The following is a 20,696-nucleotide window of genomic DNA, read 5'->3' as shown; positions in this document are numbered from 1 at the left end:
CCTCTGCCCAGAGGAAAAGGAGGGGCACAGAGCATCACAGCCACAGCAGCTCCTGCTGGACACAGCGCGGTGCCCCACTGCAGTGCTAAGCCTGTCTGCTGCTGCTCAGAGACACAAACACGTCGATGCTCACAGCCCTGTCCAATCCAGGGCAGATGGTAATAAATTTTTCAGTGGCTGGAGCAGAGAGCAGTAACTGTGTGATTAGCATCTTTTTCTCCGCTGCACATTTCATCTGTAAACTAAGATTAAATACCTGGAGGAAAAAAAAAAAAAGCAGCAAGCCACAGAAAAAGGGGAACCTTAATATGTTTTCACTGCAGAGTTCACACGAGTGAGCAAACAGCTCAACTCCGAGGTCAGCTGCAGCTTGTAGGGAGCACGCTCCACACGTGGCAATTCAAGAAATCTCATTTTCAAAGGGATGCTCTTCTTGTCAGCGTGGCTGCACCTGGAAATTGTCCTGACCCAGGCAGCCAGGGCTGCAGTGCCCGCAGAGGGAGCAAGGCAGGGAACCGCTCCATTACCCACCTCAGCTTGAGCTCCCGACTCATTTAGACCAAACAAAACCTATTCCAGCTGCCAGTCAAGCCTCAAGAACCTCACTTTCCTTCAAGCTCGGCCCAAGATAAAACAAGGGAATGAGTTTCCTGTACTGCATGGGAGATTAGGTACAGTGCCAGCTGTGGAGAACAGGATGGATGTATCAGCAACCAGCAGAACAATGTCCTCCATTGCTGCAACACAGGGACCAGTGCCTCTAAGGGACCTTGAACAGCAGGAGTCACAAAGCAAATTTTGGCCTTTATTTGTAGCATTACATAGAATTTATAGCCAGAAGGGTGTTGTTAGTTCCACCTAAACCAACTACTATAGGTCTTCCCCTCCACAAAGCTGCTTTGCGTGCCTTCCCCAATACCCTGAGTGCACACACAACTGCCTTCCTGAGGATACCAGGCACCACTGGTGGGTTCGGCCACGTATTATGTCCTCTGTGTTTGTTGTGTAGCAGGGGTTGGCACTGATCTGAATGTGCTCATTTCACACAGCAGACACCCAACAGAGGAGATCTGCCGGCGCCCTCGCGGGACCTCAGGGAAATGAAATGATGCTTCATCCCAAAGCCACCGCTGTGAGTGAGATGGGGAAAGAAAGAAGAGATATAAAATAAAACAAGGACAAAGTAGAGAGATCAAAGGCAGCGTGTGTGCATGGAACAGAATCATAGCGAGAGTGACAGCACCGGGATCCAGCAGCATTGCAACAGGAACATTAAACAGCGCTCTGATCTCCAGTCCGAGGTGCTCCTTGCAGGAGAGGAGGTTTGGGTGGGGGAAGAAACTTTTCCTTGAAAGCCATTGGCACAGCAATGCAAAATTCCTTCCTGTTTTATCTCTGGCACAGAAGAGCAGAACAGACACTTTTCATCCTTTGCAGTTAAAACGAAAAGGAAAATAAAGACGGACTTTTATCCCAGATCCATTTATCTAAAGAAATAAATTCCGCTCGTTTTTCCAGCTCTCCACCTGGAACGTGGCTGATGGGCTGCAGGCAGGAATGGAGCAATCAAGATCATTTGCTAATTCATTTCATACTATTTTTTTTTGAAGCCTAAATTGTAAGTTAAAACAAATCCGGGTACCTGAGCGCTGCTCTGTGCCAATGTTTTGTTCAACAGATATCAAAGTCAGACGGAAATTCAACATCAAATTATTCATTGGATGATCTTAAAGCAGCCACCACCCCCAGGAGCCAAGCAGTAAGAGAGGGAAACATCTCTGTGCCACAAATAGACCTCCAAGACAAACACCATCCCTCCCAGCCCTGCCCCAAAGGCTTCATCCCTGTTCTCCATCCCTGCTAGATGCTCATATTCTAAACAGGAAGGAACAGCAGCATCGCTCAGCTTCCAAATGAAGGCAGTGATGCCGTATTTCAGCATGCACTGGGCATCCTGAAGCAGCTGCCACATTCCAGCTCAGAACTTCTGCAACTCAGCAAAAACAGAGCCCAGAAATGCCTTAGGAACAGCCGGGCACCCAGCGGTCAACAGCTGTGCACTGCCATGGCATCGCCCTACGCTCGGAGGGGCTGCAATAGAGGAAGCAATGATCATCACCATTAAGTGTCTGGATGGAAGGCAGGCAGCTGGTTTTCAGCATTTAGCTGATGAAATAAACAAGGGTGCTTCTGGCAAACGTGGAGAACAAACACGATGTGACCGAGGAAGCTGGAACCTCTCCAGCCCTCCCTCCACTGGCTCTGGGACCACGAAGCCACACTTTTGGGGTATGGAAATCCCCATATGGGGCAGCTCAACCTTCCCGGGATTGGAAAACGTGTGTGTTAAGGACAATAGGGATGCAGGGAATCACAGCTCCCTGGCTGAACATCCCTCTGCAGTCTGCTCCTGTACAACCCCATTGCCCATGCCTTCCTCCTGCAGGTGTCCCCTCAGGCCGTGCTGTCACCCATTGCCTGCAGCAAGGACAGGCAGCACTGTCATTCCTTCCATCACTCACACCCCGGGATGGATCAGACCCGTAGTCTGCAAAAGCCACCAGACAGAGCTGCTCTGCCCATCAACAAAAGGTGCACAGCCTCCAAGAAGCACATTTAACATATTTCTGCCTCCAAGATGGCTTTTGCTTTTCACAAAGCCTGAAGTGCAGTACAATCTATGTGACTGATTAGGCTGTGCAATACAGTTCCTGCACATTCAGATTAGGAAAGATTATGACAAATAAAATAGCCGAACACAATTCTTACTGCCATCTATTTCCAAATGCAAGACAGCAAGCACAAGGCACATCTAGGGGAAGAATAAGGGCACCAGGGCCTGTTCCTGTCCTAAATCTTGTCCAAGGGCATCAAAATAACATCTCTCACCCAAATGTTCCTCAAACATATGCAAAGAACCAGCCTCCTGCAGCAAGGGTGTACACTAAGCTACACATAGATCCCACTTCCCACAAGTGACGTGGTCAGTGGGTGTTGTGGGGATGGGTTGGTGGTTGGACTCCATCTTAATGGCCTTCTCCAACCTTAATGGCTCTAAAGAACCCTTTGGGAAAGAGAAGGCAGCTCTCCATCCCACACACATGTGCCCAACAGGCTTCAATGCCAGCAGCTGCTCCACTTTGCAGCTCTAATGAACCCCAGGGAACAGGCAGCCCCTGGTAAAGGTAAGGCTGGATGATAGCCTGGCTGAGCATGTGCTGCCTTCTGAAATGAAGGTCAGCGCTGGTACTTGGGGTGTGATTTTCTTCCATTTATTTCTTGATGGGAAAGTGATGGAGAGCGTAATTACTGCTGTACGACAGCTCACAAGTTGCAAATATCCTAGCCTAGAAATCCAAAGGCAGGGGCACAAGTGCTGTAGGAGGGAAGAAAGGGAAGCAACAAGGGGTGTCAGCTCCCACTAACCCAATCCATCATCCACCTGCACATAGGAGATACTGGGGGAGCGACACAATCCCATCCATCAGCTTGCTGCCCTCCCTGCTCCCAACACACATCCTGCAGCACTCAGACCTGCTCTTGTAGGGCTGAATCACAGCAACCACACAGCCTGAAACACCCCAAGCCAGCACCAACCAAGGCAGCTCCAGCAGAACGCAGCAAGACCCCAGTTTCCCACTGCATAGCACAGCACTGCAAAATGCAGACAACTTAGCAAAGCTCTCCACCAGCTCAGGAAAATCAGAGCTGCTCTTCAAGCAGCAAGAGGAGCTCCAGGTGAAGAGGAATCAAGCCCCACTCTGCCTGCTTGCAAGCAAGCTCCACAGCAAAGCTACACTGAAATAACCCAATATCTCAAAAGCCTCCATAAAGAAGAAATCACACAGTACCTGTTCCCCACTGTGCCTCCATCACATGGATCTTGAGCTCCAGTCTCATCCCCACAGCACAACAACACTGCTCCACTTCAGGGCTCTTCAGCAGTGAGGAGCTGCTGCCTGGAGCCTCATTAGCTGAGTGCCAGCACCTGGGCCTAATGAGCACTCCTCACACCTGGGCCCTACTAGAACCTTCCAGCCCTTGCAACTGGATCCTACCAGAACCTTCCACCCCTTCGTTAACTCCTGATGCAGCACCACCTGCTCTGGGGCAGTGCATCCATGTGCCCTTTCTGTGCTCTCCAGCACTCACCCAGCAGCTGCTGCAGGGCTGCTCTGGGTGCAGCACCCACAGACCCACAGAGGTTTCCCTAAACCTGTGACTGCACACAGCAGAGACACATTTGCTTCCAAGGAGGTTCCGCTTCCCTTTCTGCTTCAATGAAGACAAAGGGACAGATAAATTGAGATTTATGGGTTGCCAGAAGAGTGGATGTTTTTTTTTGCTTTTTTGCTATTTTTCCCCAAGCCCGAATGCAATTTTTAATGTTTTCCCCCTCCTGCAGCAACTGTTGGAAGGCTGCAGATGGAGAGCTGAGAGCAGCTGGGATCTCCTTGGAGAGAGCTGCAGGAACAGCAGGCTGCATGGGAGAGGGGGTGGGCATGTGTGTGTATGTGTGTACACACAGCATCGCCCCAATGGCACCACTGAGGCAGATGGCTGCTAACCTTCCTCCTCTGGGTGTTTTATGGCCACAACCACCAAAACACAGGGCTGGATATGGCACGGTCCATCTGGTTTCTGCCATTTGAGCAACAAATAGAGCTGCTGGTGCCAGCACCCATGGGTGCCTCAGCACTGTGCGGCAGCTGCAGGGCTGGAAAGTTGAGATCAATACCCACAGACTCCTCCTGTTGTGCACATGTGTGACACCGCATAGATGGGCATTTCCTATTGCCGTTTTTATGTGCTGTACACCTGTATCAGCACTCCATAAACACAGGAATAAATGCATTTCAGGACCTGACCACCAGCAACCCCTGACCAAAGCCCCATGATCAGGAAATGCAGATTTTTGTCTCCCTGAAGTCCTGCTGAGTGGAGTCAGGCTGGTGTCACCTGTCAGACAAGTGCCTGCAGTGTCCCTTACTACCAATGGGGCCTTGCTGGAGGATCGCTCCATGCATTACCCTGCAGCCCAGCATTTCAGAGCAGGGCTCAGCCCATGCCAGCCATCAAACACAAATGCATCTGTCATAAGCGTTCACAGTGGCTGCTCTTCTCTGAGCAACAACTGAACAGCAGCGATGTTGAACTCCCTGTTCAATGGGAGTTGCAACGCTGCGTTGCTGAGCTTTGTTTCTTGCACGCTTCCTTCCCCGCTTCCTCCTCTTTCTTTTCAGGTTGGAAAACCCCTCAAGCAAAAATGCTCCTGCCTGGATTGCACTCATCTGTAACTCGAATGACAAATGGTGGTTTTGAACTGTTTTACTAAAAAAAAAGATAACAAACCAAGCAATGGCAAAGAAATTTGTCAGGGATGCTGCGTGGGTGGAATGCTTTCTCTCCATTCGTTCTCCATCCACCACTCAATGTGTTGATCTTTGGATTTGATCTTTGTGGTCTTTTCCAACTTGAATGATTGTATGATTCTGTGATTGTCCCTTTCTCCATTCACTCTCTGTTTTCCCTACCAGTCCCAGTGCCATCTTAACACAAGGGTAAACAGATGGGAAAAGTGGAAGTGGGTTTTTGGCCAAGAAAATGAGGTGTGGGGGCTCCTGGATGGAAGCATCCTGAAATTAGCACGGGGAAGAGGAGGCCCAGCAGAGCCTGGAGGTGATGCTGCTCATAGAGCAAACATGGAAAACCAAACCTCTCGGTGGCATCTGAGTGATGAAGATGGATGGAGGAGGAAGGCTGTGCTGCACTGACAAAGGGCTGCTGAATTTCCACATGGAAGCAGCAGTTGTGGAGTGGGATTTGACCCCAGCAGCTCTCCTGGTGCTGTGGCTGCTGTCACGAACCTGACAGCACTCCAGCATCACCGCAGACACTGAAGAGCTCCTTCAGTGCGATGCAATGGTTGGGTTCAAGCACCCTCACTTCACACCCATCCCTCCCTCCACACCCATCTTATCCTCCACCCGATGGCTCCGTTTTCTTTCCATGGCTCTTCTCCTTTTGCCTACCAGGTGCAGCTCAGGGGATGCACAAAAAGGCCCAAATCCGGTCATTATTTACACATCTCAGCTCCCAGAAAAGAAGAAGCGAGAGGCTCAGGTGTACTTTTACAAAAAGGAACTCTGAGATTCTTTAGAAACAGAAATAAATAGCAAACTGCCCGTCAGTCCTTTCTATTCGCTCCGCGGCTCTGCAGAAAGCAAAGGTTATATTTTCCAGATGTTCCCCACCAAGACCCAACAGAGAATAGCAGAGAACACTGAGCTCCTCCCTTCAGGTCACAGCCCGGGGAGCTGGACCCTCAGAATGGCCATATACATCAGGGACTGATGCTTTATGGACAAGATTGGTGAATAAGTACAGAATGTTACAGGCCCTAAGAGTCATTTTTTTTTCCTTCAGGATCCTTCAAAGGGGAGTTTTTGTTATCCTAAATAAAACCTTATTCTTTTTTTTTATTCTTCCTTTCATTCTTTTTCAAAGCCCTTTTTCATCAGGCAGGCTCAGCTTGGCTTGTGATAAAGCCTATGCACATGGCACTGCTGTAAATACGCTCTCCTGCACCAATGGGAGAGATTGTGAGATTTCTCCCATTTTTCCATGGCTGGAAGTGCCTGCTGAGATGTTCAGCCCTGTGCCCTCGTGTGGGGCTCCCATTGCAGCAGCTCTCTGCCCTAGGTAGGATATACAGGGCTGTTTCTCTTTCCTTTTTCCTGCACTGGGTCAAGTGCAGAAGGGCTCCAGCCACAGGGGATTCAGCTCTGGAGCTCTTTCCAGCAGGGAGCAGATGGTGAGTGCACATTGCTGGGATTATGGATGGGCTCACCTTAAGAAAACAGAGAAACCCATTTGTTGTTCTATTCAAACCCGTGTCTGTGCTCTCTGATGACACAAATCAGCCTTCCCAGCACTGGCACACACAAACCTACATTGCTTTGGCTCTCTGCAAGCCTGAAGGTGGGTATGGTACAGAAGGTTCCCAACCATCTCCATATTACAGCAGTACAGAGCGCCACCATTGGGTACCATGTTGGTGACTCCATGCAACCCTATCACTGAATCATAGAAGGTCTTGGGCTGCCCTGTGGGCAGGCTTGCTGACCTCTATATCACCCATTAGATCAGGTTACCCAGAGTCCCGTCCAGCACGGCCTTGAAAGCCTCTATGAATGAGGCATCCACAACTTCTCTGGGCAGCCACACTTTCTATAGGGTTCCATGCAGTCTGACCCCCAGCAGATCCTATAACTGCCCTCGCAACTACCTCAGCCCTTCCTTCGGAACTCAGCCAACTCCTTCACCCATTGCTCCATGTTATTTCCGCTGCCTTTCAGCAGGGAGAGATTTAGGATCCATTCTCTCATTGAGTAACATCTATTTGTAAGTGCAGGATCACCAGGGAGCAGTCAAGGAGCACTCTGCCAGCCTATCCTTGCTCACTGTGCAGCAGTTAATCCAGAATATGAAATATATATGGCTGCCTTCACCTAATCTAAAACTATATCAAATGGTTCTTAACCTTGCCTGAATGAATTCAATTTGGCTACTGGATGCAGATCCAATTCCTTGGGCTAGAACAGAAAAATCACTTACTACAGCAGTGCTCCCAAGGGACTGGCTTCAGAGACAAAACTCTGAGGGATTTCCAGTTCACTAATCCTGCAGTGGCTCACAAAAAGCAAATCCAGAATGAAGATGGTCTTTGTGTCCAACACAAGCAAACCCCAGGAAAGACAGAAATAGGAGAAATACCCCCCTTTGGAGAGGTTTGCTCCAGGTGATGCTGTCCTCTTCCCTTCTCCTTTCTCTTCTTGCAGTGTGATTTTCCTGGCTCAGGAGCATCACCTGAGCTGAGCTGCACTATTGATAGCACTCACTGCTAATTGAATTGTCTGGTAGTATGCTTTGTTCAAGCTCATCAGTATGGCCCTCACTCAAATGTCCAGAGAAATAAGGTTGGAGATAACACACTCAGTGCCAACCCCCTGCCACCCAAAGAGCTGGGGGGTTCCGTGCTGGATGTTGGCAGGAATCCTTTGCTCTTTGGTCCAGGTCCTTTTCTCCCCCTCCACACAGAGGTACTCCTGGCAAAAGGGGATGGTTGCAATGGGGAATCAATCACTTTTTGGCTCCCAGTCCTTTTTCCATGCAGCAATGCTCAGGGGCTAAGCCAAGATGGTTGCAATGGCGATGTGATGAGGATGAAGAGGAAGAACACAGAGAGCTGCCGCTGTTGCAAAGCACAGGGAGAGGAGGGGAAAGTGAAGGGGAGAAGCAAAGAACAACTTCATTTCTCCAAGGCAGGCTGCTGCTGGCCGCCCCTTGGCACAGCTGGGCAGGAGCAGGGCTGCTGCAGCACAGTGCTGTGGCTAATGAGGCATCTGCTCCGTCTGACAGCCCACATCTGCTGCCTCTCTCCTCCGCCTGCCAAGCTACTGGCAGCCCTGCACGTGAGGCTGCACTGCCCTGCAGCCAGGTGCACCCAGCCAGAGCCACCTGCACTGCCCTGGGCACCCCGTGGGCATTCCTGAGGCACCCCATACAGTGATGGTGTGATTACCTGCGTTACTGAGGGGTGGGGAGGGTGGGCAGTGGTGGAGCTGCTGCATCACACACAGCCCTGCACCAGGTGTGCTGCTCACTCACGTCCCATTAACCCCAAACCCGCAGGAAACACACCGAGGATGGGAGTGGGGCCGCATCCCTCAGCCTGGCACAAAATGAAGATGAATTTCAGGCAGGTACGAAGCCCACAGAGACTATTAACTCCATCACGATGGAGAGGAATAAACATCGCAGGGCACATTATTATCTGCACAGGAACCTCATTCCATGGTCCTCTGGGGAAAGAGCAGAGGAAAACACTCTGCCTGGGAACACGTGGACTAAAGCAAGAGAGAAAATGTGGGAGCAGAGTGAGCTGGAATGCAGGGCCTGCAACTGATGGAGAGGGAAACAGCCATGGGACTGCAGCCCCTAATTGGAACAGCCAGACACCACAGCGGTACATCAGAACAACAGCGTTAATAATGCACTGGGGAAGGTGGGCTTTGCCTTCACAGCACTGCAGGGTCCTTTGGAGAGGAGCACGGAAAGGAAAGTGAAACCACAGAGCAAAGCAACAGCTGAAACTCCCCTGCAACTCGTTCAGCTATCGTGACGTAACTTGAAATCTGCTTCAGCAATTACATTCCTCACAAGATCTGAGGCGGCGGAAAGAAGAACGATAATGATAATATTAATGTAAGAGTGTCTTCTGAGCGAGAGTTCAGTCATCAGGCAGAGAGCAGGAAAGAGGCAAAGACAGAAAGAGATGGAAGCAGAGCTGCACTGGGAGCCCAAAGGGAGGCTGAGAATAAAGGCAGAGCCGCACTCAGAGCAGGGAAGCTTTCACATCGCTCCCGAGCAGAAGGTGACACGTTGGGGACAGCAATGCCCTGTGATGCCACCCCCAGAGCTCCTCTGTGCTGATTTCAGAGCATGGAGATCCCCACCCCATGCAATCACCGCCTCCAGGCTTCAACCCGCAATCAGCCAATTGATAGGCAATTATCCCCGCAGCTCTCAGCCATACATTACTCCCTTATTGTTAGCTCACATTTTTTCTGCTGTTCCATGCCAGATAACCTTAATTTTTCCCCATTTGTTCCAGCGTATAATTATTTGTTTGCAATCATTGCCTATTAGATAGACGAATGCTGCACAGAAACAAACATTCTCCCTCCAGAATGCAGCCCTCAAAAGTTCTAATAACGTTATTTGATCAAATAATCTTCTCCGTATCAAAGCAATACCATTTTCCCTTTCTGAAACCATGCATTTATTCAAATGTAAAGCGGCCCACGAGTGGAAAAATAGAAATAATATGATGGTCTTTTGCAGGGAAATACGGCATATTTATTTTGGATGACTTCCCCGGCATTTCAATTCCAGCCTTTATTCATTCATTTCCCTCCCTGCCAGCCAGGGACCGAGCCCAGTGGGTTCGCTATTTCCTTCTTTAAGCCCCGTGTCTGGGACTCTTCATTTCACTTTTAAGGGTTGCTTCTGGCTTTTGGTTTATGGTACAGAGCCCTTCCTCTCTGCAGAATCAGATGGGAATCAAAGCATGTCCTGGGGGTAAAAGAGTGATGGGTGCTGAGCCCGGGGTGCTGAGCAGCACTGAGCACTGCGGGGGGCACAGTTTGGGCCCACATGAGCCCCATGCACCCATTGCTCTCCGGCTCCGAGCAGAAAAGGGAGAGATGGATTTTCCAAGCCAATAAAATGGGATTTATGGCCCCACCTCACGGGACTGGGTAGAACAAATAAATAAAAAATCATGGGCACTTCAAAAAAATATAGTAAAGTTTAGGGCTGGCTGTTTATTTCCCTTCTAAGCTTTGAGAGCTTTACAGGGCCCTACTCTGTACTGACTGCAGGGGACATTTGGATCCACCTGAGCTCCTCGAATGTGCAACAACTGCCCTGTGGGCTTCTGTGTGTTGTTATAGGGGACAACATGGAGGTGGAGGGGATGGAGAGCACTGTACATCCCTGCCCTAGGGCTGCTGCTGTGCCCCAAAGCATCTGCCCATGGTGTGGCACACAGCCAGGTGTGGGGCAGGGGATGGCTGTCCCCTATGGAGCGGGTGATGGGACACACACCTGACATGAGCACCTCCTCCTGCATTTAACCTCAATTCTCACACTTAATTCAGGAATTAAGCCCGACGTTGGGTTCCATGCAGCTGCACCGGAGCAATTCAGAAGAAAGGAAAGCACATTAAATGAAGGCACTTCTTTTTAATAGAATGCAGCATCACTTGGGGGGAGAGCAGGACTCCCTTTGATGCCAGCTACTTAATAGGTAAAGAGAAAGTCATGCAAAATACGCTTATGTTTTCTCACCCACCCATATAATAACTTGCAATTAGGGCCCAAGCACACGGAAGATCATTATTAGAGCTGAGACCCTCCAGGAGTTTCCGTAAGTGTTTGCTTTTTGCTGTGGTGGGGAAGATTGCTCGGAATAATGTAATTTTGTGTGTTCAAAGACTCGAGAGTTCGCTGAGTGGGGAAAGGGAAAAGAGACAACTAATGGTAAATGATATCTTAAAAGCATGGGAGAGGTTGAAAAAGTGGATCCATGCAGAAAATAATATACTGTTATTTAAAAAAGTAAATTGCCACAATGACATCTCCTGCCATTCTGCCTCTGCAGAACTCATCCCTGCTGAATCCCCAGTGCACGGCGAGCTGGGATTTGCCTCTTTAGCAACATGATAAAACCTGCAGAAATATCTTAGTTATTTACCGAGTGATTAAACCGTGCTAATTTATGATGGCGTTACCAGAACGTTGTTTTCCTGGTTCTTACAGGGTTTATTGCCTCCAATATAACAACCCCCCCCTTAATAAACCCCGTTGCTTTGACTCTATTGCCTTACATTTTTAGATTTCTTTTAGCGTTTTGCATAAAATTCCAACTCTAATGGGCTTTATAAAATGAGATGTATTGTCATGGATCCAGGCCCTTATGAAGATAATTATCTTGTCCATTTGTGTTTTCATTACGTTGAGAAATTCTTTCCCTCTCCTCCTCCCCACATTTTATTCCACAGCCCAAATCACAAAGGTCTCTTTGCTTTTATTTCCCAATCCTTGGTGAGGAAGGCAGGAAGCCCTGCCCACCCCCAGCCCTCACTCACTGCCCACATCCCCACTGGCCTTTCTTTTCCTTTTGTTGAAGCCCATACGTGTTGTACAGGAAAGGGAATGCACATCCCATGGAGCAGGAGAAAGCAGTGTATACATGGAGCTGGGGGAGGCGGCCGTGCCCTTGGATGGAAGCAGGTTCGGGTACATATTTCTATGTTCCTGTAAAACTGGAGATGTTATTTCCACTTCAGCTACAGTCAGAACTCCTGGAAGAGCAATGCTATTATTGTACAGCATCAGTGCGTCAGCTACACCATCCACCTGCTAACGGGGCCCCTGTGTGCAGTCCGGGGTGAACTGGGAAATCATTTCCATTGCTTCTTAGAGCTGTGGAGACAGATTCTGTTTCAGAAGCAGCCTCTGGGTTTTTTATCTGCACCAAAGGAGGGTCACATTCCTCCCTGCTTTACTTCGGTGCAGTTACACCAAATGGGAAGATGGCTTTGGTTTTAAAACAGACAAAGAGGCACAAATTGTTCTCATAAATAAACTAGTGAAGATTTACTTAAGTCACTGCAAAAGCTCTTTTGGTCCCATTAATCCCAAGGAGGTTATGAGAAAATCACAGGATCATTCAGGTTGGAGAAGTCCTTTCAGAGCCCCAATCCCACCTCACTGTGCCCACTGCCCATGTTCCTCAATGCCACATCCCCACAGCTCTGGGACAATCACAGAGTCATCTGAGTTGGAAGGGACCATGAAAGGTCACCTGTCCCAACTCCCCTGTGATGAACATGGACATGAGCACACCCAGCTCAGCCAAACTCACAGCTCAGCCCAAGGGAGCTGACACCAGCACAGCCAAAGCGCTCAGTGGCTTTGCTGTAAGCCAAACCTCCCACATCCAAGGATGCTTGACCTAAAGGAGATGCTGAATGCAGGTGACAGCACGGTCACCCCATAGGCTGATGTCCTGGCTTTGCCCTTCCTTTGGAATGCAAAAATCCAGAGCTGGTGCCCAGCTCAGCCCACAGCCTGGGGACAACCTGCACAACCCCACCAGCACATGCTGCCATAATTAAACACCTCAGGAGTGCCCCCCACTCTCCACAGTGACTGACGCTGCCAATTTGGCTGAGCTGAGCCGTGTCACCCCGTGGTACATCACATCTTAATTAACACATCTTGTCAGGTCCAACCACTGGCTATGGTGTCACTCTGCTAGCAGCTGTCACTGGGATCCCATGCATGGACCAGGGCTCAGGGAGGATTTTATGTAAGGGGAAAAGGGCAGAGAGCCTCACTGAAGGATGGAGAGGTGGTGGGGGCTTCCAGCATCGGGGCTGGGCTAGGAAAGCAAGCTTTGCCATCCCGCCCTCATTCCACAGCAATGATGCACAAGAGATGGAGAGAGCTTCTCAGGGCAGAAGCAGCAGCGTGGCCAAAGGTCTTGCATCCCTTTGGAGCTTGCCGTCCTCAGCACTGGGTTTGACATATTCAGGATCTGAACTTGCTCCCCAACTCCTGCCGCTCTGCTAATTATTAGGCACGACAGCTTGGCAGGCAGGAGCACACAGCCCAGGTGCCCCGGCCCCTCAGCTCTTCTCAGGATTAAACATTTATCGCTGCTGGAGGCTGCACAACTGCCAGCCCTGTGCCACGGAGCACAAAACCCTATGAAACACAGCCAGAGTGGGGAGAAATGTGGGAAATGAGGCATTTTTGCCCACTTTATAGGCCGTCCTTTTATTCTGGATCCTAAAATACATCTGGTTTCCTGGGGGTGAAAACAGCACGTTTCTATTCAACCCAATTTGGAAGGGATCGTTAGCACTTTAATTGAAACTAAGGCACGGATCAATGGCTGAGAAAGGCCTTGTGGTGCTCCTCCAAAGTGGGGCTGGGCACCCTGGCACCAGTCTGGCTCTCTTTGTTGCAGCATGCAGGGAGCATGCATTGAGCTCCATGCAGTGCCGGCAGCACAGAGCACAGCATCCCCTGCAAGGTGCTCAGGAGTTCAGCCAGAACACAGCGATTCTCAACTTCTGGTGGGAGCTCTCATGCTACAGGATGGGAATTGCAACCCCCCACGCACCATCCCAACCAGCTGCCCTGGAATCCAAACTCTTCAAATGGATGCAGGCAACAAATTGGTGGGTTTTGTAAATCTTTGATAACGAGCGTTTAAAGGGCGAAGCCTAATGAAGGCATCCAGGAACCAGGCACTAACGAAGATGGGATGCGGCTCTCTAATTAAAACTCTGATGCCTTTTTATCTCCTTCCCTCTCCCTCACTCTCCCCCCTGCCGATGGAGGGGATTTCTCAATCTGAGGCCTGTGCTGTACAAAAAGCTCGGCTTTAATATTCTCTTTGATTAAGTGGGATTTTTCTTCCTCCTCTTCAGCTGAGTGCTGCTGCCCACCTCTTCAGTTGGGACTCAAAGGAAGAGGGACAAGGAGCACGGGGACAACCACACACCTTCTGAGTGACAAATGTCACTTCTGATGGCACTGCTGATGTCCACCTCCGCCCCCCAACACTGAGCACAATCTCGGCATTCAAGGGGTTAACAAGGGAGTAGATCAGACCCATTTGAAGGGATGATGAGACGCTCTAATTTGATTGATTTTTACTGAATTCATGGCACTTCTCATTTGCAGTTTCCCTCCTTTTAATTAGCTGCTGCTTGTAGCAATCATATTCGATTCTCATTACTTAATTAAATAGGGTCCTCCACCTTTAGGCTGTACTGGGAGATGGTGCAAGCGACCAGCTGGATGGAAGGGGAGCATCCTCCAGCTCTCCCTGATTAAAGGGGATGGAGCCCGAGCTCTCCATTCAGCCCCAGAAGGTTTCCATCTGCTCCAGGTGTGTTTTCAGGAGCTGGGTTTGATCACCTCAATGACATGGGTGGGACACAGACCACAGCTGGACCCTACAGGGATGGCAGCAATGCCAAGTTGTGGAAAGAGCAGCTTTAAAATACCTTGAAAATACACAAAAGATCCAGCGCACTGCCTGCAAACCAGCCTGTTAATTACAGCTGCAATTAATCTCCATAACATTCCCAGTATTTGGCAGAAGTGACACGTAACGAGGATGGCATTGGCAAGGTGGTGGTGTTGCTTCTCCTTGGTGGGAAGTAACCAGGACAGACACATTGGCAATGGCACCAACTGCACTCCTCCTTCTCCAGTGTCATGTTTTATATACTCATGCTTTGACATTCCACTGCAGGAACAAAGCATGCACCCTGCATATGGCACTATCTCACGTGTGGGATGATCAACCTTTGTGGTTACACATACCCCGAAGGAAACTCAGCCCCACATGCTGGGTTGAGCCCTCCAAGCTCACACACAAATGCCCCAACCCACAGTTCTGCAACTTTTTAATAGCAGATCCTGTTAACGCTCCCCAAAGGACAAGCGTACCCAGAACCTGAGCATCCTTAGCCCACATCCATGGCTGTGTTGGCACCTACCAAGCAATACGCTCTCAGCTTTTAGCCTATGCACACGAACATCCCCATCAATGGCACTTCCACACATTCCCACGTCACGGACACTCTGCTGTGTTCAGAGGAGGGGATGGCTCTCCATACACAACTCATGTTCAGTTTGCAGCAAAGGCAAATTCCGTGCTAAAGACTTCCCAATCTCACAGGGATTTCTGTGGGTCTTGCTTAATTGTCTCAAAAGCGCTTTGAGATCTGGAGATGAAACGGGCTACAGAAGTACACCAGGTTATTATTATTACGGATTTCCATTTGAGTCACCAGGACTTTCCCTGCTGGAGCATAATATATTCCGTCAATTATAAGAGAGCAGCATGAAGCTGAATAGGACCCTGATAATGAGGGGCTCTTTCATTTCCCTCGCGCATGCACGGACCAGTTCAGAGGCTGATAAATGAAGGTCTCCCCCTCCACAGACAGCATTTGAGAATTCTTTCAGTGGAATAATTTTATGGTTCTTGACTCAGGAAGTCGGTTTGAACTTTGGTTTTGGAGATAAAAGGACCGACAAAGCATCCCCATAGGACGCCTGGACTCGTTTGCATTCATAAATGTGCAGCCAGCACCACGGCCCTCTTCTGCACGCCAGGAATTACCTTCGCTCAAAGGTTTTCTATATTCACTTATCATCTAATGAGCAGTGCAAGAAACTTCATTTCAAGGAGGAGAGAAGGATGATAGAAAAAAAAATCCCCTCTTGGTGGATACCTTGAAATGGGATTTCTGTTGCTTTCTCACATCTGGTGAGGAAGACAAGGAGCAAAGAGGGGAGGGTGAAAGAGAGCAAAGGAGGCACGAGATGAAGATGTGGCAAAGGTGCTCTGCATTAGATGGAGAAAGGGTGGGAGCTCCATCCCTGTGCCCACCTCCTGCTCTCTGCCATGCCTGCAGGACAAGGTGTTTCCAAGCAGAAGGAATATGGGAGACACCACGATCACATCCAGCTTCTGTTCTTAAAAGCAAAGGAAAAGTAAATGCCCACCCAGCACTGTGTTCTGTTGGCACAGCACCACTCTGCATCACGGGCCCCAGATCGCCAAGTTTCTATTTTGTCTTCCTGAGGGAGCTGTGCAGGCGTTGCTCTTGGCAACTCCTCATCTTCCAGTGATAGCTGCAGAGACCTTTGTCACTTTAGCCAAGGGAGATCAGCTGTAGCCCTGAACTCACCCGCACGCATCCCGGCCTTGGAGCACTTTAGCTGGCAAAGGAACAAATTACAGTGATCTAACATAGCCTTCTTACATTAAAACTCACCCAGAGTGCAACATTAATCTAATTATCCAGAAAATATAAAGGGAAAAAGCTCCTTTACATTGCTCCTCAAGGTGAAGAATCGCCGGCACTTAATGCTGGTCCTGCAGTAAAGCAACTAAACCACGATTTGTCTGAGTTATTGCCACGCTTATAGAAAGTATGGGAGTGGTGAACATATGGATTTTCCTATTTACCCACCTAGTGATTCCCACTCCCCCTATCCAGGACCTGGAAGGCTCTGCTGCAGTCACCCCATCCCCAGTTTCCCTGCAGAGCCCCATGCCTGGAGCAGCCCCAGCCAGTGGGGACCAAGTGAGGTGCAGCCCCAGCTCAGGGACTGCTGTCACTTGCTCACAGCCCATGGTGAACACACTCGGTCTGTGTTCCATACCAACAACACGCTCAGTGATAACCCCCAGCTCTGTCCCTCTGCCCTTTAAGCTTAGCAAAAGGCTCTCCCTGTTATTTTCCACAATTCTATCTAAATCCCTTAAGCTTGCTGGCCCCGCTGCCTCCTGTTTCCCAACATGCACGTAACTTGCTGGGTCTGCACCTGGCCTGATTCAGCTCAGTACTTGCACATTCTTGACATTTTGGGGTGGATTATGCCTCTTGATATTAGCAGAGCTCCAAGGTAGGCACAAGGGAGAGCATCCAGACCCCAACAGCAGCTCTGTGTCAACCAAACACAGCGTAGTGCACAACTCCTGACCCCACACCGCTTCCCCACAGCAAAAGCCTGGGGTGAGAACTCAGTTTGGCTGGAGCACGGCCACCAGAACCCAACCTGCTTACCAACGTGTGTGCAAGCAGCAGGTCTGTGTGCCCAACCAGCCTGTAAAAATCAGTATTCCTGGGCAGGCTGAATGCGTTCAAATATATTGCTGACATCAATCACCTCTTCCCAAACTCATCTGTCTGGATCAGTCAATTACAAACTTATTTTCGAGCCGTGGGTACTCTTCGGAGATAGACTTGGGGAAGGAGCTAAACTCATTTAGGGGCTGACCTCGCTGGTGAGTGGTTGGCAGCAGGGTTTAATGACTTCTCTGCTCTGTGCACCTTACGTCAGGCTGGGACCCCCCCCACAGCACTGCCCTGCGGTGCAGGTGTCTGCAACAGATCCTATGGAAGGAAGGTGCTGCGACGTCTGCATGAATACCAAATGAATTCATTATGAGCCACTCCGTGACCGTGAATATGAAGTGAATTTGTAATGCTAAGACAATTAACCTCCTACCCCTCTGAGCCTGCAGATGACTTGCAGCATCCTTTATTACCTCCACCACAAAAACGTGAGCACATAGGATGGATTTTCACCCCATGCAAACGGTCCCATCCTTCTTCCCTGCAATCCCCCCACCAGTCAAAAAACACCATTAGCGAGGCTGGCCTTGGTTTGTCCGCCTTTTCCTTACTGAGAGGTACATAAATGAAATAATAACTGATGATTAATAACGCTGTGAGCTTTCCAAATATTAATGAATTGATCTTGTTGCTCAAGAAGAATGGGAGAGTTTTAGATTTAAAGCTTTGATAGATTTCCTCCTGAGAAAGCGCTGTGATAAATACTGCGTTAAAATGCTATTTGTATCTGTGTTGCTAATATTAAGTTCATGTGTTCATAGATTTGAAAGCACTGAGGGAGAATTATGTCACCTGCTCTGACTCATAATGAAGGCCATCGACTTTCCCCCAGCAAAACAAGCAGAATATAGGAAAGCCAAAAAGGTGCATTCCAGGGAAGGGCTCCTGGGATGCTGCCAAAGTGCCACTAGCGCTGAGTTCCCATGGCTGGAACAGGGAGGGACACATCAGTGAACACGGGGAATGCTGTGCAAATCCCTTCCAATGCATCCCCCAAATCCAGAATGCTGTGTTCCCAGGGCAGCCAGCCCCACATTGCCACAGCACTGCATCCCCCACCAACTGAAAGAGAGAGCAGTAATGACAGCAAAACAAGAACTCAGATCTAAACTGCCCCAGCAAAGAGCTCCCTGCATCCCTCCCCATCCAGCAGCACAGGAAACAATGATGCAAAGCAAGGTCCCAGCCAACTGCACCCAGACCTTTCCTGGCAGCGCTAATGCCCGAGCACACAGTAATTAAGGCTGAATGTATGAAGGTTGAATATTGAACTCCGAAGTCCGTGAAGGTCACGCTATACGCTACTGGAGAGGCAATTTATCCTAGATCTGTAATAAGGACTCACATCTGACCTATTAACTGAATGTTACATGATATTAATAATCTCCCTACAGATCGGGTAGAGACAAACAAAAGTAGAGTTTGCAGACTGATTTGCTGGACGTGAGCTGACCTGCAGAGAGAACTGAACACAGTGCTCCGAAACCCACAGCAATACGGATCCTTTTCTAACACAATGTGCCTTACTTTGATGCAACTGCATGTGCCTCACACACCTTTCCATGTAATAAAGACAAATGAATTATTCATGCCAATATTATTAGTCCTGTATATAGGACATTCTCTTACAGATGGGCAAGCTCCTTCCAATCAGAAACCTCATTTGCTGAATGCAGAAGAGTCAGACGCTGCCCCCAGATTGCTGGCACCTGGTCTGAAACACCTCTGATGGGAAACACACAGCCTTTTTCCCTGGGAAACTGGGGAGATCTGGAAGGTTTTGTCTCTGTTTTCTCACAGCAAAACATTGGGATGATAAACTTAATGTAAAGCTTTTTTTTCAGCACGCATCACAAGGCAATCCTCAACTTCCCAGCACTCATTTGAGGTTCTGCAATATTTCATTTCAGCCAAACCCCAAATGTTTCTTTTCTTCGTGATATCAAAGGACTTTGGTTTGCCTCTATTATCTTAATAATCACAGGACGCCATAAAGCAGGAAGGAAACGCACAGACTTCATCAAAGCAGTGGGTTTCTATCAGGTTACATTGCAGCAATATCGGTACAGCAGTAAAATAATTGTGTTTTCTCTTTCTTACTTCCAACAACCATTATTTTTTTGCAGGAGAAGCAGCGTTGGGGAGGGATTGACACAGGGACTGGGTACACCTCACTGTGGTGCCATCAGCCTCACAGAAGCAATGGTATACAGCCAAGATAACCTGAGTCCAACCAACTCTAGTTCAGCAAACTCAACCTTTGCAGCAGAGCAAAGGTCTCTGTGATGCTTTTTGGCTTCAGCAGTCAAGGGTTGGGGAGCTGGGGGCAGCAATGTGGGGACAAGGGACAGAGCCCTGGGTAGGGAGCTGGAGCATTGACTCTGACATGCTCCCAGCTCCCAGTTCATCTGCAGCCATCTCCCATTACTGAGATGAGCTTTACAGGAGTGGGGAGTTTTGTTTGGGGTGTGGGGTTGGCTGTATCAGATGGCTTTTGGGAATGGGAGAAAAGAAATTGCAGAGAAAACAAGCAAACTGGTGCACGGAGCTACAGCTGCTGCTGCACACACACACATCGAGAGCGCTGCTCCTCCAGAAAATGAGGTTTTGATTCCTTTTCAATTTTGCAAAAAAAATGACAAATAAATGTCTTAATATTAATAAAGGAAAAAATAGACTTTCCATCGGTGTGAATATATAATGCGATTTGACATACAGAATGGAATTAAATTAGCAAAATACAATGGGCTGGAAAGAAGATCTGCTTTCCCTTAGAAGATTGGCATCGGCGCGGAACCAAAGGAGGGCATTTCACGCTGGGATGCAGCAGGATCTCACTTGGCTCCCAACACCGCCAGCTCTGAGCTGCGGCCACATCCTCAGGTGGAGAATTTTGGCATGGAACCCAACCATGGGCCAGCTGAGGACCCTCAAATCCAATGGGACGATGTGATCGCATCCCTCTGGGGGTCCCACCTACATCTGTTTGTCTCACGTATGGAGGAGGGAGGTGTGCAGGCAGCTCGGGGGTTATGATCTCTAGGTATAAAAGGGCCTGGAGAAGAGCTCAGATGGCCTTGAGAAATGGCACTTGACATCAGGGATGGAAAGCAGACCCTGAGGCTGTGACAGATGCCATCTGAATGCCGATGATGCTCCTGCAGAAACGCTGCCATGGCAGCCTGCCCAGGGACCGCCACCGCCACCCAATCCAACAGCTCCCTGTCAGCCCCAGCAGCCTGAAACCTTGCAGGTGTGCTGCATTGTTGCATTTTGTAATAGCGTATTGATTAGCCAATCACTCCAAATTTTAGTGCCGTGCCTACAAGATAATTAAATTATCTGCCTTTGTTTAAATTGTAATTTTATTTACTCTTGATTCTACTATATAAA

At 49.1% G+C, this 20,696-nt stretch overlaps 1 protein-coding gene across 6 annotated transcripts in view; it reads right to left on the bottom strand.

Moving 5' to 3' along the window:
* The window catches only part of KIRREL3 (kirre like nephrin family adhesion molecule 3), a 216,406-nt gene that overhangs the window by 66,995 nt on the left and 128,715 nt on the right, over positions 1-20,696 (bottom strand). Inside the window, exon 1 of one of the 6 annotated variants that reach the window (XM_072354976.1) lies at positions 3,852-3,926. The exons of the other annotated variants lie outside the window; for them this stretch is intronic. Coding sequence (XP_072211077.1) covers positions 3,852-3,900 — 49 coding nt within the window. The 5' untranslated portion in view covers positions 3,901-3,926. Of the gene's footprint in view, positions 1-3,851; positions 3,927-20,696 lie in introns of those variants that run through there. 6 annotated transcript variants of the gene reach the window in all.

The sequence above is a fragment of the Excalfactoria chinensis genome, chromosome 21 (assembly GCF_039878825.1).
Source record: "Excalfactoria chinensis isolate bCotChi1 chromosome 21, bCotChi1.hap2, whole genome shotgun sequence".
NCBI classification, from domain to species: Eukaryota; Metazoa; Chordata; class Aves; order Galliformes; family Phasianidae; genus Excalfactoria; species Excalfactoria chinensis.
This window is presented reverse-complemented; position numbering and strand designations above follow the sequence as displayed.